At 42.7% G+C, this 16,223-nt stretch overlaps 1 protein-coding gene and 1 long non-coding RNA gene across 2 annotated transcripts; both read left to right on the top strand.

The window, feature by feature from the left end:
- The first annotated feature begins 4,524 nt into the window (after positions 1–4,524).
- Positions 4,525–14,722, top strand: LOC124061800 (major histocompatibility complex class I-related gene protein-like). Its single transcript, XM_046394041.1, has 3 exons — positions 4,525–4,584; positions 6,050–6,269; positions 14,120–14,722. The coding sequence occupies exons 1-3, from the start codon at positions 4,525–4,527 to the stop codon at positions 14,407–14,409; spliced, it is 570 nt and encodes a 189-aa protein (XP_046249997.1). The 3' UTR covers positions 14,410–14,722.
- On the top strand, positions 6,608–12,990 carry LOC124061875. The gene is made up of 2 exons (XR_006843820.1): positions 6,608–6,863; positions 12,721–12,990. It is a non-coding gene; the product is annotated as an uncharacterized LOC124061875 (long non-coding RNA).
- Positions 14,723–16,223: the final 1,501 nt, after the last annotated feature.

A 16,223-nucleotide genomic window follows, 5' to 3' on the forward strand; every position in this document is an offset into this window, starting at 1 on the left:
ATGTTAGCCACCAGTCATTCTGTGAGAGACCCTTCATGTGTACCTAGTGTGCTTTGTGAACGGTTTTTCCCTTTTTTGCCGACATTAAAGTCTTTGCTGCCCAGAATCCTGTCTCCTGTTGATGATTCTACTGGACTTCGAGGGAAGATTTTCCTGAACAATCGGACACAGCTAAAACTTAGAAATTATTGTGGTGTTGCTTTGAGTCTCTGCTCTGAGCCTACACGACACTGACTACAGTGCTGAAGAGAAACCTGAGATTATGCTTGTTATCCTCAATTAATTTTGAGTAATAGGCTGCTCTGGCAGTCCGGAGGGCCTTCCTATTTAATCTAAGACTGTCTTGCCAGATTGAGCAAGATTCAAAAAGTTTGGAGGAACGCCATTTCCTCTCAAGTTTTTGCACATTTTGCTTTAATTTGCGAACCTCTGTATTATACCAGGGTGCAATTTTTTTTTTTTTGCTTTATGAGTTTCTTTTTTAGCGGAGCAACAGAGTCTAAAGTCGTCCTTAGTAAACTTGCAGCACTGTCCACGAAATGGTCGATTTGAAAGGGATTATTGTATTGTTCACTCGTATGGGGACATGATACTGAAGTTAATGACAATAGAACTGTTTCTTTAAATTTAGCCACAGCACTATCAGACAGGTATCTAGTGTAGGAGTTTTTTCTTGGTGGTATGAAATCAAATAGTATAAACTCAAAAGTTATTAAACAATGGTCAGACAGAAGAGGATTTTGTTTAGAGACAGTTAAATGTTCTACATCTATACCATATGTCAGAACAAAGTCAAGAGTGTGATTGAAGCAATGAGTGGGTTCATGTACACACTGACAGAAGCCGATTGAATCTAAGAGAGAGATAAATGCTGCGCGAAGGCTATCATTACTATCGTCCACGTGGATGTTGAAATCACCCATAATAACAACTTTATTAGTTTTAAGGACCAGACTCGATAGGAACTCTGGAAATTCCAGTAAAAATTCAGAGTATGGGCCAGGAGCGCGGTACACTACAACAATAAAAATTGGTTGTATTGTTTTCCAGGTAGGGTGTGAGAGAGTAAGAATAAGGCTTTCGAATGAATGATAGTTGACTTTGGGCTTTGGACTAAATGATAGGTTTGGGTCAAAAATGGCGGCAACTCCACCTCCTCGGCCGGTGTCTCGAGGAATGTGAGTATTAATATGATTTTGGGGAGTGGATTCATTTAAGCTTACATATATTCTTCTGGCCGAAGCCAGGTTTCGGTTAAGCAAAATAAAACTATATTATTGTCCAATATTAACTCATTCACTAGTACAGCTTTAGATGACAGAGATCTAACATTTAACAGTCCACATTTAATTCTCCTATTTGTTGTAGCTGTGGAGGTGTTGGTGTTGATCTTTATTAGATTTTTATGTATAACTCCTCTTTTTGAATTTGGTTCAATTAATTTAAGTGGTCGGGGGACAGACACAGTCTCTATGGGATATTGGGTGGGTAACTGTAATGGAAGCGCAGAGAGGCGTGTAGGACTGCAACTCTGCCTCCTGGTCTCAACTCTGGGTTGTCAGGGTTTTGGTTTAATAAGAAAGTCAGTCAGATTTCTAGATATGAGAGCTGCTCCATCCAAAGTGGGATGAATGCCGTCTCTCCTAACGAGACCAGGTCTTCCCCAAAAGGTCTGCCAATTATCTACAAAGCCCACATTGTTTGCTGGACACCACCTCGACAGCCAGCGATTGAATGATGACATGCGGCTATACATATCATCACTGGTCAGATTGGGTAGGGGTCCAGAGAAAACTACGGAGTCCGACATAGTTTTTGCGAATGTACAAACTGATTCTACATTAATTTTAGTGACCTCCAACTGGCGCAGTCGAGTGTCATTACCGCCGACATGTATTACTATTTTACTGTATTTACGCTTATCCTTAGTCAGCAGTTTTAGATAAGATTCAATGTCGCCCGCTCTGGCCCCAGGAATGCATTTGACTATGGTCGCTGGTGTCGCTAACTGACCTACAGAGCTGCCAGTTACCAGAGTTGGTTTCTCAGCGGGTGTGTCGCTGAGTGGGGAGAACTTGTTGGAAACGTGAACTGGTTGGGGGTGAACCGTGGGCTTGTGCTTAGGACTATGCTTCCTCCGTACAGTCACCCAGCCTCCCTGGTTTCCCGGCTGCTTGGGAACTACCGGGGGCAGGCTACGAGCTACACTAGATCGGTCCGCACCGGCTAATGGGGGCTGACTAACAACAGTAGCTAAAGACTTTGTTTCCATGGTGCGGAGCCGTGCTTCTAATTCACTAAGCCTCGCCTCCAGCGCTACAAGTAAACTACATTTATTACATTTACCACTTTTACTAAAGGAGGCAGAGGAATAACTAAACATTTGACACACCAAGCAGGAGAGAGCAGGGGAGCGAGAGGGAGACAGAGAAGCCATCGCTAATGAACAGGCTAAGCTAGCTTAGCGGAATTAGCATCAAAGCATCAAAAAGTGAGTGATGAAGTCTATGACTAGAACAGACGATCAAGGTAACAGTGTGAAATTACTCCCTACAGTGAATATTAGAACAACTTAAGCGCTCGTTAATTAAAGCGCAGACGGAGCTGCTCGTACCACCACTAACACACAACAACAGGAAATGACGTAGGACGCTTACCGCAACAGGAAGTCGCTCCCTCATGGAGGAGCATTGGCCATTAAACAAGGCCAATGTTCAAACTGACTAAACATGATTTAATACAATTTTCTCTACTGGCTTCTGCCTGACAGGCAAAAATGAACTGAACGAATGTGACATTTTTGAGCATCATGGTTCTCAAGTTACCACAGAGACCAAACCCTGAAATTACAGCACGAGATGCACAAAAGCCTTTTTCCCCATAACATCAGTTTTCACTGACTTCACACAGTGACAGCAGAAACTCAGGGCCAAATGTCATCACTGCTGACAGCAACAACATCCCATAAAAAAAGTCTAATTTAGTTCACATCATTTTAAATGTTTACTTTAAACTCAAGGGTTTTGCTCCTCCACACCTGAGGGATAAATTATCTCAAGGAAATTCAATCGAATGCAACTGGACTTAGTTATTTGTCTTTGAAGACGTTTCACCTCTCATCCAAGAGGCTTCATCAGTTCATGCTCGCTTGACTAGGCTGGGACTAGTCCAACTAGCTGGTGTGGAGACCCAGGTATTTAACCTCTGTGGAGGCATTCACATGACCAGTGGTGTCATAGGCTCGTTTAGAGTCCCATTGTGACAAACGACAGTCGTTGAGAGACAGTCGTTGGGGATGGTAAAGTTGGTTTCGACTTCGTTACTGCTCTGTTGTGTTGTAACGACAGTCGTTAGAGTCACATGGGGTCCTTTGTGAATGGCAGTTTTCCTTAGAGGCTAAGTTGTGGAATCTCCTGGGAAGAGATGAAAGGGCAGCATTGTAAATTGGAGATAGGTGGTGTCGCAGACCTCCTCCTCTGTGGAGAGATGGTTTTTCTAATTTCACATAGATGGCTTCTTTTACTCCTCTTTCAAACCATCTATCCTCTCTGTCCAAGATGTGGACATTGTTGTCCTCAAAGGAGTGAGCTTTCTCCTTCAGGTGTAGGTATACAGCAGAATCTAGGCCTGAGGAGTTGGGCCTCCTGTGCTGATACATCCTCCTGAGGTTTTCTGATACCCCAGATACATATGGGATGACTATGTTGTTTCTTTTGTTCTGTTTTTCCTCCTCAACCACCTTGGTGGTGTTCTTCCTGGAACCAGCTGCAGTTTTCACAAAGGTCCAACTGGGATAACCACACGTTTTGAGGGCATCCCTCAGGTGTTCATGTTCATCCCCTTGGGCCTGTGAGCTGGTGGGTACCAGGGATCAGCTCTGTGTTGCAGAGTTCTGATAACACCAAGTTTGTGTTCCAAAGGGTGGTGTGAGTCGAAAAGGAGGTATTGGTCTGTGTGTGTGGGTTTCCTGTATACCCCAATGTGGAGGCTCCTGTCCTTTTCTATATGGACGTCACAGTCTAAGAAGGGCAAACTATTATCTTTAACATCTTCTCTGGTGAACTTGATGTTCCTGTCCACTGAGTTGATATGTTCAGTAAAGGCTTGCACTTCTTTCTTTTTGATATTGACCCACGTGTCATCCACATATCTGAACCAGTGGCTCGGTGTTGCTCCCTCAACGGAGTTCAGGGCCCTGCGTTCCACTTCCTCCATGTATAAGTTGGCCACAATGGGAGATACTGGTGAACCCATGGCACAGCCATGTTTTTGTCTGTAAAATGCCATTGAACTGGAAATATGTGGTGTTTAGGCACAAATCCAGGAGTTGGCATATGTGTCTGGTCTGAGTTTTGTTCTGTCCTGGAGAGAGTCGTCCTGTGTAAGACGCTCTCTTACTGTTTCCAAAGCTTCCATGGTTGGTATACAAGTGAACAGAGAAGTCACGTCGTAGGATACCATGGTTTCATCTGGATCCATTTTTAAGTTCCGGACTTTGTTCACAAATTCAATAGAATTTTGTATATGGTGGGGGGTGTTGCCCACCAAGGGAGCCAGGATGTTCGCCACGTGTTTGGCAATGTGGTAGGTGACCGAGTTAATGCTGCTGACAATGGGTCTGAGTGGAGCCCCTTCTTTGTGGATTTTTGGAAGTCCATATAAGCAAGGGATAGAATCTTGCGGATAAAGACGGTGATATTGTGCTTTGTCAATAATCCCTTAAAGGGATCAACATTGGGGGTATACAGGAAACCCACACACACAGACCAATACCTCCTTTTTGACTCACACCACCCTTTGGAACACAAACTTGGTGTTATCAGAACTCTGCAACACAGAGCTGATAAGGTACCCACCAGCTCACAGGCCCAAGGGGATGAACATGAACACCTGAGGGATGCCCTCAAAACGTGTGGTTATCCCAGTTGGACCTTTGTGAAAACTGCAGCTGGTTCCAGGAAGAACACCACCAAGGTGGTTGAGGAGGAAAAACAGAACAAAAGAAACAACATAGTCATCCCATATGTATCTGGGGTATCAGAAAAACTCAGGAGGATCTTCAGCAAGCACCGGATCCCCGTGTATTTCAAACCTAGCAACACACTCAGACAGAAACTGGTACATCCCAAAGACAGAACACCACACACTCAAAAAAGCAATCTGGTGTATGCTGTCCAATGCAATGAGGAATGCAAAGACCTCTACATTGGTGAAACTAAACAACCACTACACAAGCGCATGTATCAGCACAGGAGGCCCAACTCCTCAGGCCTAGATTCTGCTGTATACCTACACCTGAAGGAGAAAGCTCACTCCTTTGAGGACAACAATGTCCACATCTTGGACAGAGAGGATAGATGGTTTGAAAGAGGAGTAAAAGAAGCCATCTATGTGAAATTAGAAAAACCATCTCTCCACAGAGGAGGAGGTCTGCAACACCACCTATCTCCAATTTACAATGCTGCCCTTTCATCTCTTCCCAGGAGATTCCACAACTTAGCCTCTAAGGAAAACTGCCATTCACAAAGGACCCCATGTGACTCTAACGACTGTCGTTACAACACAACAGAGCAGTAACGAAGTCGAAACCAACATTACCATCCCCAACGACTGTCTCTCAACGACTGTCGTTTGTCACAATGGGACTCTAAACGAGCCTATGACACCACTGGTCATGTGAATGCCTCCACAGAGGTTAAATACCTGGGTCTCCACACCAGCTAGTTGGACTAGTCCCAGCCTAGTCAAGCGAGCATGAACTGATGAAGCCTCTTGGATGAGAGGTGAAACGTCTTCAAAGACAAATAACTAAGTCCAGTTGCATTCGATTGAATTTCCTTGAGATAACCATGACCTGGATGAATGAGAATATTCACAGGCTGAGGGATAAATTGATTTAGATTCATTTTTACTTCAGCTTTAAATAAATCCTACTGAATACGTCGTATTTATATTTAAAATATGCTTTCTATTCATTTTAAATTTCCTCTGAATGTTCGTCATGCAGTCAAACACTCCCTGAAGTATTTCATAATTGGATCTTCTGGAGTTCCAAGAGCTCGTGGGCGCTGCAGTTGTTGATGATGTTCTGATGTTTTGCTGCGACAGCAACAACAAAATACCAGGCAATAAACTGGACTGGTCGAAAGAAGTATTCAAAAACAATCCTGAGCACTTTGAGTGGTACATCCAACAGTGTTCTGAATTTCAGCTGAACCTCTTCAAAGTCACGATTTACCGTTTGGCACGACGCTTCAACCACAGTGGAGGTAAAGTATTTCTGTGTGATATTTTTTACTTTTTACTGCTAAAATGTTTTGCATCTTAGTTTAGTAAAGTAATCCAACAGCTCCAGTTCTTTATTGTCGTACATAAAACAGTTAGAGTGAAGAGTGAATATCAGGCTCCGTTCAACACTGATAACATATGTATGAAAATATAAAGAAACATCACATCAGTGGAACAAATCAAATTAGAATCTTACACATATTTAAAATAGTGGAGCTAAATATATCAATAGTACATAATATGAAACTAAATTTCAGATAAAATATAATACAAATTGCTGTAAAAATACGGGATATTTGGTACAGTAGTGTACCGTTTTTCATTAATACTGTTGAATACTGTAAATTCTCATGTCTTCGAGGAAAAAAATCTCAACAGTAAGCTTCTGTAAAATCTTACAGTATAATACAGTATTTATTTTCATTTTACAGCAAGCTACCGTATGATCTTACGGTATGATACAGTATTTTTTAAAATCAGACTTGAAGCCCCACCCACTGTTGTTTTCTCCCGGTTCTCTCGTCCACTGCGCAGCATACCCTCATCCATCCTGATCCTGTGGCTTTCTTAAGAAGGTAAATATAATCTTGCAAAAGATTAACATTTTATTGACTGTTTTTCTGCCGAAAAGACTGACTCAAAATTACGTGCCTCAAGCTAGCATAAGTTAAACTATATGGACAAAAGTGTAGCTCTCTGTTGAGGCACGTTACTTAAGTTAGCATAAATCGGCTAGGTCATTAGCGGTTCACTAAATTTTCAGTCTAATCAAATGTCCAAGATTTTATTGTGATCCTTGACTGATTTGTTGTCAAATCTACTTATGGTGGGCTGCAACGTTCTATTTTACCATTTGTCGTGGTACTCTTTCGAGTAAAACGAGTTACAGGAGTTTATAGGGAGAACAGTTAGTTAACTAGTTGTTGATGCAATGCTTTTATTTTCCTTGACAGAGTAGCTTAAATATCGTGTGTTGGTGAGATGAGTAGTAGTAGTGAAAACATGAAAAGTCAAGTCAAGTCAAGTCAACTTTATTTGTATAGCCCATTTTTACAAGCAGTTTGTCTCAAAGGGCTTAACATAACATCAGCAACATCCTCTGCCCTTCGACCCTCACATCGACTAAGGAAAAACTCCCAGAAAAACCTTTAACAGGAAAAAATGGAAGAAACCTCAGGGTGAGCAACAGAGGAGGGATCCCTCACCCAGGACGGGCAGACGTGCAATGGATGTTGTACAGGCAGGAAAGCAATTTACAACATGAGAAATGACATAGTAATGAAAATTATAATGAACTGCTGTAACATTCATGTATTCTTTTTTTATGTGATGTTGAGAATCACTATCCTATCAGTTCGATTTCGGCCCGTAGGGAGAACCACCCCGCCGATAGTCGGTACACAGAGGAATGACAGGCAGATGTCAACAATACACATTGGGTTGGTCATAGAGCCGGCTACAGTTCAACTTGAAGATCTGGATGGAGAGATACCTGCAGAAAGATACAGAGAGAGAGAGAGAGAAAGGGAGGGAGATACACAAGACTACGAGGAGCACTGGACACACAGTTAGTGACATAAAATAATGAACTGCATGTTAATCTGACGAGGGGAGAGGATAGAAGAGGAGAAGGAGGAGGGGGAACTGGTGGATCATGTTTGTGTCCCCCAGCAGCATAGGCCTATAGCAGCATAGCTATGATAGAGATTTAAAGATTAACAGTTAGTCAGACCTATTCTACCTGTGGCTATATAGCATGAGGTGAGTGAAACTATGCCTACCAGCCCTACACACTTTATTTGGTGCTAACTATATGCTTTACTAAACAGAAATGTTTTAAGTTTAGTCTTAAAAGTGGAGGTGGTGTCTGGCCCACTACCTTACTTTTGAACTACCTCCAGAAAAATATTTATTTCACTTATTTTATTTTGTGTTACCTTACTCTATTTTATTTTTATTTTTATTTTTTATTTTATTTTATTCTTCAATTATATGTTACTGTTATGTTCTATGTATGCACCAATCACCAAGACAAATTCCTAGTAATGTGAAACCTCTTCACTTACATGGCAATAAAGTCTTTTCTGATTCTGATTCTGCTTCTGATTCTGATTCTGCCTGTCGAACCCAGATTGGCAACTGGTTCCACAGCAGGGGTGCCTGATAGCTAAAGGCTCGTCCTCCCGTTCTACTTTTATGAATTCTGGGAACTGTAAGTAAACCTGCACTCTGTGATCTGAGTGATCTATTGGGAATATATGGGACTATTAGATCCTGCAGGTATGATGGGGCGAGTCCATTTAGGGCCTTATATGTAAGTAGGAGAATTTTAAAGTCTATTCTGAATTTTACCGGAAGCCAGTGAAGAGAAGCTAAGATGGGGGAGATATGATCCCTTTTACTGATTCCTGTTAAAACTCTAGCTGCTGCATTCTGGATCAGCTGCAGGTTATTAATAGAGTAATTTGGACATCCTGACAATAGTGAGTTGCAGTAGTCCAGCCTAGAAGTAACGAAAGCATGGACAAGTTTTTCAGCATCACTCTGAGAGAGGACACTCCTAATCTTAGCAATATTACGGAGGTGAAAGAAGGCGGTCTTAGATGTCTGTTTAATGTGATGAATAAATGACACGTCCTGATCGAAGATAACGCTGAGGTTCCTCGCAGTCGTACTGGAGGCCAAAGTAATGCCGCCCAGAGAGAGAATATTATCAGCTATTCTATTTCTAAGGTGTTTGGGGCCTAGAACAATGATCTCAGTTTTGTCTGAGTTTAATAATAAAAAATTGGAGGTCATCCAGTCCTTTATGTCCTTAAGACATGCCTGGAGTCTGGCTAACGGCTCTGTTTCTTCAGGCTTTAAGGATAAGTACAGCTGAGTGTCATCAGCATAACAATGAAAGTTTATGCCATGTTTCTGAATAATATTTCCTAGAGGGAGCATGTATAAGGTGAACAGGATCGGCCCAAGCACTGAACCTTGTGGAACACCAAGGCTAACCCTTATATATGAAGAGGAAACATTATTAACTTGAGCAAAGTGAAATCTATCTGTTAAATATGATTTGAACCAGCGTAGCGCAGTCCCTGTGATCCTAGTCTCATGTTCTAATCTGTGTAATAAAATGCTGTGATCTACAGTGTCGAAAGCAGCACGGAGATCTAGCAAAACAAGTATGGAGACAAGCCCGCGGTCTGATGCCATGAGGAGGTCATTTGTGACTTTAACCAGTGCTGTTTCTGTGCTGTGATGGGCTCTGAAACCAGGCTGAAACATCTCAAAGAGACTGTTCCTGTGTAGGTGATCAATCAACTGATTTGCAACCACTCTTTCGAGTAGAACGGGAGGTTGGATATCGGCCTATAGTTTGCTGAGATGTCTGGGTCAAGTGAAGGTTTTTTAAGTGAAGGTCTAATGACAGCGGTTTTAAACGCCTGTGGTACATAACCTGTTGTTAAGGATAAGTTGATCTGATCTAAGAAGGAAACGCCAATCAAGGGAAAGACGTCCTTGAGGAGCTTAGTTGGGATGGGGTCTAAGAGACATGTAGTTGGGTTAGATTTGTTAATGCTGGAGGTCAGCTCGGGGAGGTCTATGGGCAGGAACCTGTCCAGAGATGGAGTAGGATTAAAAGAGATTTCTAGAGATGGCACTATATCGGCTATTCTGGGAAGATGTTTATTGATTTTTTCTCTAATGTTATTGATTTTATTGGTGAAGAAACTCATGAAGTCTTCACTGCTAAGAGCTGCAGGAATACAAGGCTCAACAGAGCTGTGACTCTTGGTCAGCCTGGCTACAGTGTTAAAGAGAAAACGTGGGTTGTTCTTGTTTTTCTCTATTAATGTTGAATAATAGGCAGTTCTGGCTTCACGAAGGGCCTTTTTGGACTGGTTGGGATTCTTTGCCGTGGCGGGGATTTGAACCCGGGTCCCCCGTGTTGTGGGCCGGCTCTATGGTGTAGCGGTTTTTTTGCACCGAGCAGGCGGTGATGAAGTGCAGTAAACGAACCCTTAAGAGACAACATGAAGAAATTTTTAACAGGGATGAGAAGAAAGGCGCGAATTGTTTTCTTCTTGCTGGGGGGGGGGGGGGGGGGGGCGCAACAGAAAATAATTGAGAAGCACTGCAATAGACTGTCTTTCCAGGCTCTCTGGGATTCAGCTGATTTGGAGGAGTACCACTTCCTCTCCATCCGTCTTGATGTTTGTTTAAGTGTTCGTAAATTTGAATTATACCAAGGAGCTAGCCTCCTATGATTTGTAACCTTCTTTCTCAGTGGGGCAACCATATCTAAAACTGTGTGCAACGTGGCTGCAGTGTTGTTGACAAAAGAATCAATTACTGCAGGAGTAACGTTTAAATCAGTACGGTCTGTTGTACTGGTACATGGTGCTGAGGGGAGCTGTGATGGGATTGCATCCCTAAATCTGTCTACACTATCTTCAGAGAGGCATCTGGTGTAGTAGACCTTTTTGTTGTGTGCTGTAAAGTCTTCTAGAGTTCAAAAACTACAAGTGAATGGTCTGAAAGGAGAGGGTTTTGAGGGGCAACTAACAGGTTCTTAGTTTCTAGGCCGTAGGTGAGAACCAGATCGAGTGTGTGATTGTGGCAGTGTGTTGGTTCATTCACTATCTGAAGGAAACCTATTGAATCTAAGAGTGAACTAAAGGCTGTCTTAAGACTGTCAGAGTCAACATCCATATGAATGTTAAAGTCACCTACTATAATGACTTTATCTGTACTGAGCACTAAACTAGATAAGAAGTCAGAAAACTCAGACAGGAACTCTGAGTAAGCAGCAGCAGGTGGGCGATACACAACAACTAATAAAACTGGCTTTTCTGACTTCCAGTTTTGGTGAGACAGGCTGAGAGTGAGACTCTCAAATGAGCTATAGATAGATTTAGGTTTGGGATTAATCTGAGGACTGGAGTGGTAGATTGCTGCCACTCCTCCTCCTCGGCCTGTGCCTCGAGGAACATGATAGTTAATATAACCAGATGGAGTTGATTAATTTAAACTAACATATTCTTCATCCCGTAACCAAGTCTCAGTGAGGCAGAATATATCAGACTGATGATCAATAATTAGATCACTGACTAGGAGGGATTTAGAGTGGAGGGATCGTAGTGTGTAAGACAGCGACTCTGCTTCCTGGCCTCGACCCTGGGTTGTCAGGTGGTTGGTTGTCTAATAAACTTGGCCATATTGGTAGAAATAAGAGCCGCACCACCCCAAGTGGGATGAATGCCGTCTCTGCTAATGAGGCCAGGTTTTCCCCAGAAAGTCTCCCAGTTATCTATAAAGGCCACGTTGTTTTCTGGACACCACCGTGACAGCCAGCGACGGAGCGATGACATGCGGCTAAACATATCATCACTGGTCAGATTCGGGAGGGGACCAGAGAACGCTACGGAGTCCGACATGGTTTTTGCCAAATTACACACCGACTCAATATTGACTTTGGTGACCTCCGACTGGCGTAGCCGAGTGTCATTAGCGCCGACGTGAATTATAATCTTACCATATTTACTCTTATCTCTCGCCAGCAGCTTTAAATTGCCCTCTATGTCGCCCGCTCTGGCCCCCGGGATGCATTTGACTATGGTTGCTGGTGTCGGCTTCACATATCGCAAAACAGAATCGCCAATAACCAGGGTCGGTTTCTCAGCGGGTGTGTCGCTGAGTGGGGAAAAGCGGTTAGACACATGAAGCGGTTGGTGGTGAACCACGGGCCTTTGTTTTGGACTACGCTTCTTTCGAACCGCCACCCAACCTCCCTGACTTCTCGGCTGCTCGGGGGCTGCCGGGGGGCGGCTGACATCAGCTAAAGTAGCTAAAGTAGGCCGGTCCGCACAGGCTAACTGCTGCTGGCTAGCTGTCGGGACTAATGGACTGTGATCTACAGTACGAAGCCGGGCCTCTAACTCACTTAGCCTCGCCTCCAAAGCTGTGATTAAACTACACTTTCTACACATCTCACTCTCACTAAAGGAGGCAGAGGAATAGCTAAACATTTCACACACCTTACAGAAGACGGGAGAGGGAGAGGCAGAGGGAGAGTGAGTGGAAGAAGCCATGTTAGCACTAAGCTAAGCTCAACGACAAACAGGACGGGGATCGGAAAAGGAAAGAATCTAGATGATCGTGCGGTTAATAAACTTTCCCTAAAGTGCTTGTGTACTTATTTGTAAGAACCAACCACAGTAAAAGCTAACACAAAATATGTCGACTCAAGTACACCAATAACACCGAACACCAAACGCTAGCAAGTGAATGAGTAGTGCAAGAACAGGAAGTGACGCAATACGCAATACGTTACCCAACGCAGGAGTCTGAGAGTAAGAATAAGGCTATATATGTGGTAAGACCTGCAGGAATACATATTCTAATATCTTATATACTTTCTCTGTTATTACATTTTAGGCACTTCGTGGGAATTAACCCTGAGAGGGGAAGAAAGACCAGCCAGGGGAAGGTGGTGTCAAAGAGACAGGGAAGCTGGTCCACAGAAAGACAACAGTCACTCCCCAGGTCTCACTCTCATAAAAAATGTGATGGACTTAGAGTGGGGCTTTATGTAGCCAATATAGTTCAGATCAAACTGTCAAATGCCCAAGTTCATTTTTGGACTATATGATATGTTTAGTAGTTGATGTTAATGGAATGTGTGAAATAAAGTTAGCGTTTACTCAGTTTTTTTCTTTGTTGCTATGCAATTGGTGCAGGAAAGCAGGAAACAAACTTCCAGTAAAGTTAGTAAAGTGGGATTGGCTGAAGATTTGTACTTTATGCTTTCCAAACAGTCAAACCAAACCCACTCAGTTTTTATCCGGGAGGACAATACAAAGTTAAATACATGTAATGTTATGTTAATGGTGTTCTTATGGATTCTTATGGACACTAAAAATGTTAAGCTTTAATAAATGCACACTGTTTGTCTGCAAACAAGCCATCTATTGTCTGAGCTATTTCCGTGGTATTCTGTTCATTAATTTCATTTATAAATGTTAAACTTTTAACTCATTAGCTTATATCACTGTGAAGACCACATTCTACTATATTCAACCTAGTTTTGCAGTAATAAGTTGTTATTGGAGAATACTGTAGGAACTGTAAAATAACGGTATAATGGCAACAAAGAGCTGACAGTACAATACTGTAATGTTTATTTTCCATACAGCACAATAGTGTAATATTTTTACAGTATTAAACTGTTGTTGTAGATCACAGTAGATACACCGTAAAATAACAGTTCGAAGCTGGCAACTGTAGCTGCCAGTAGTTTACTGTAATTTAACAGGAAAATTTGTTACAATGTGTGGTCACCAGGCATGTAACAGTAAAACGTGAAAACTGGAACATAAGTAAGTTGCACTGTAATTAATAGGACTCTTGGTAAAAAATGAACATTACGATTAAAGGGACAAGTGCCTGTATTGCTTGTGTGAACTGTGTGATGTTAATGTGCTAATGCTAATATGCTTGTGAGTCTAATGATGGACAAGCCTTTGCATGGCATGTACATGGCAGACACATGGAACAAGTTTCTGATATCAAGAAAGCCGACCAATGGCAAAAGAGAAGGCTGGATTAAAGGACAGCACAGAAGCGCTAATCACAGCAGCGCAAGCACAGACACAGAAGGGTCCAGTCCTGGGAACATCTAAGATACTGCGTGGAACCCTCAAAGTCCCAGGCCTCTGGTAGAAGACCCGACCTCCGACTCTTTCGTCCTCAGTGCATCGCACAGTTCACAGCATTTTCAGGATCACCTTTCATCACAGCCTGTGTCTCTCTGTCTGTCTGTCTGTCTGTCTCTCAGGTGTCCATGTTTTACAGAGGATAAGTGGTTGTGAGTGGGATGATCAGACTGGAGAGGTTAATGTTTTTATGCAGTACGGATATGACGGAGAAGACTTTCTATTATTTGACCTGAAGACACTGACATTCATCGCTTCAAAACCACAGGCTGTCATCACCAAACTGAGATGGGATGCTGAGAAAGCACGATTAAAAACCATTGAGATGTACACTCAGATGTTCCCTCAGTGGCTGAAGGTGTATGTGGCCTATGGCAACGGCTCTCTGCTGAGAACAGGTAGAGTCACATGACCTGATGTGCTTTCATGGACACAGTAACGTTCAAATGTCCTACTCAGACTCAAAACTTTCATGTGGTGCCACCATCAGGTCAAGGTTTAACCAGTACTTAAGTTTATGTTACAGATTATTGGTTTTTATACCTGCCTTGCATTCATGTGAGATTCATCTATAATTTAAGTTAATTAGCTGCTATTTTGCCTGTCAAACATCAGCATGAGTATTACTGTTAATATCACGCAGACATAAGCATTTCCCTTAAAGCACAGCTGTAGCTCAGTAAAGCCTCACTGCTGCTGTCATGGCTGTAGACTCTTAGCCTTATTGTTGTGTGTGCTTACTTACTTTGCAGTGTATTTCACAACACCTACTGCTGAGTGACCTCCCCTTGGGTTGACCAGCCACGCATGTCATTTAGTCAGCCAATAAAGGCTTTAAAATGAAATGTCAGTCTCAGTCTCAAATGAACATCTCTGCCAACAGATTGGTAAGATCACATGTAAAAGTGGAGCCAGAGTCAGTGTCTGTGGACAATTTGCAGGTGCACACTTTTCAGATAAGAGTCAAAACATCTGATAACAGTGTTTTATATGAAGCAGGCTTTTATTTGTATTTTTTGTATTAGAGGCAGAGGCTGGCTGGCATCTCTGAATTTGAAATATTATGAGGTTTTCTCTTCATTGTGTTATGATTAGTCGTGGATCAACGGTTAGGGTGTCGCACCCGTAACCGGTGGATCGCTGGTTCGATTCCCCGTACCAGTGTCCATGGCTGAGGTACCCTTGAGCAAGGTACCTAACCCCCACTGCTCCCCGGGCGCTGCACGCGGTCGCCCACTGCCCCGGGTTTGTTGTGTGTGTGTGCACGTCACTTGGGTGGGTTAAATGCGGAGCACGAATTTCGTTGGAGTGAGTTCCCTCCAATGACAAAAATATGTCACTTTATTATTATTTTATTAAGCAACCAAGCCAGTTTAACATGGTAGCCAAACGTTGTAATGACAACAACATGTGATGCACAGTGGCCCAAAAAGACTTTTTCCCATAAGCTTACTTGTGGAAGAGGTGACAGCACACAAGCTCTGTGAAAATCTGCAGAAATCGGCCCATTTTGTCCAGTAACATCTCAAGAGTGTAGCAGAAGAGTTGCACGATTGAATGTTTTTATCATCATTCGAATTCGCTGAGGGCAAAATCTGAAGTTGGTGACTCAGGTGATGGAAGTCGTGAGTGCACTCGATCTGTGGGCCACAAAATGGGAAAGCAACATGTCAATACCAATGAGCGGGCCTCACATAATGCTGTGTCCATTTTCTCTTCATAGATCCATGATTGCTTCAGATGCAGCCGCTGCCCTCTGTTAGCACTTTCACGTTAACTGAAACTACTGTTGGCTGAAACGTTAACATCCATACATTAGCAGTGACTAAGATTTGACACAATTTTTTGTGTGTAGAAGAACAGAAAATAGCGTGATTATATTGTTGGAATGATCAAAATGGCAGAAACATGCATTATGCTTTATTGGCATGGCCATTATCTGACAGGCAGCAGGAGTTTAATGCCTTGGGTTTCTTGTTTTGTTCAGCAGAGGAGTCTAGTGAGGAGTCCATCCCCACAATCTCCTCAGTGGTGGTTTATGCTCTCCTCCTCCTCATCGTAGCTGGATTCATCGTTTACAAAAGGAGGAAAGGTGAGAGAGAAAAATGCTGACATTTTCAGTACTTTGATTTTAGCCTTTGAGTTGATGCTTCAGATTTTAAACATCAGTTTCCTGCACTCAGCAGTTTGAAGCAGCCAGCAGTAAACACTGCAAGGCTCAGGGCC

Source organism: Scatophagus argus, chromosome 7, assembly GCF_020382885.2.
Source record: "Scatophagus argus isolate fScaArg1 chromosome 7, fScaArg1.pri, whole genome shotgun sequence".
Lineage (NCBI taxonomy): Eukaryota > Metazoa > Chordata > Actinopteri > Scatophagidae > Scatophagus > Scatophagus argus.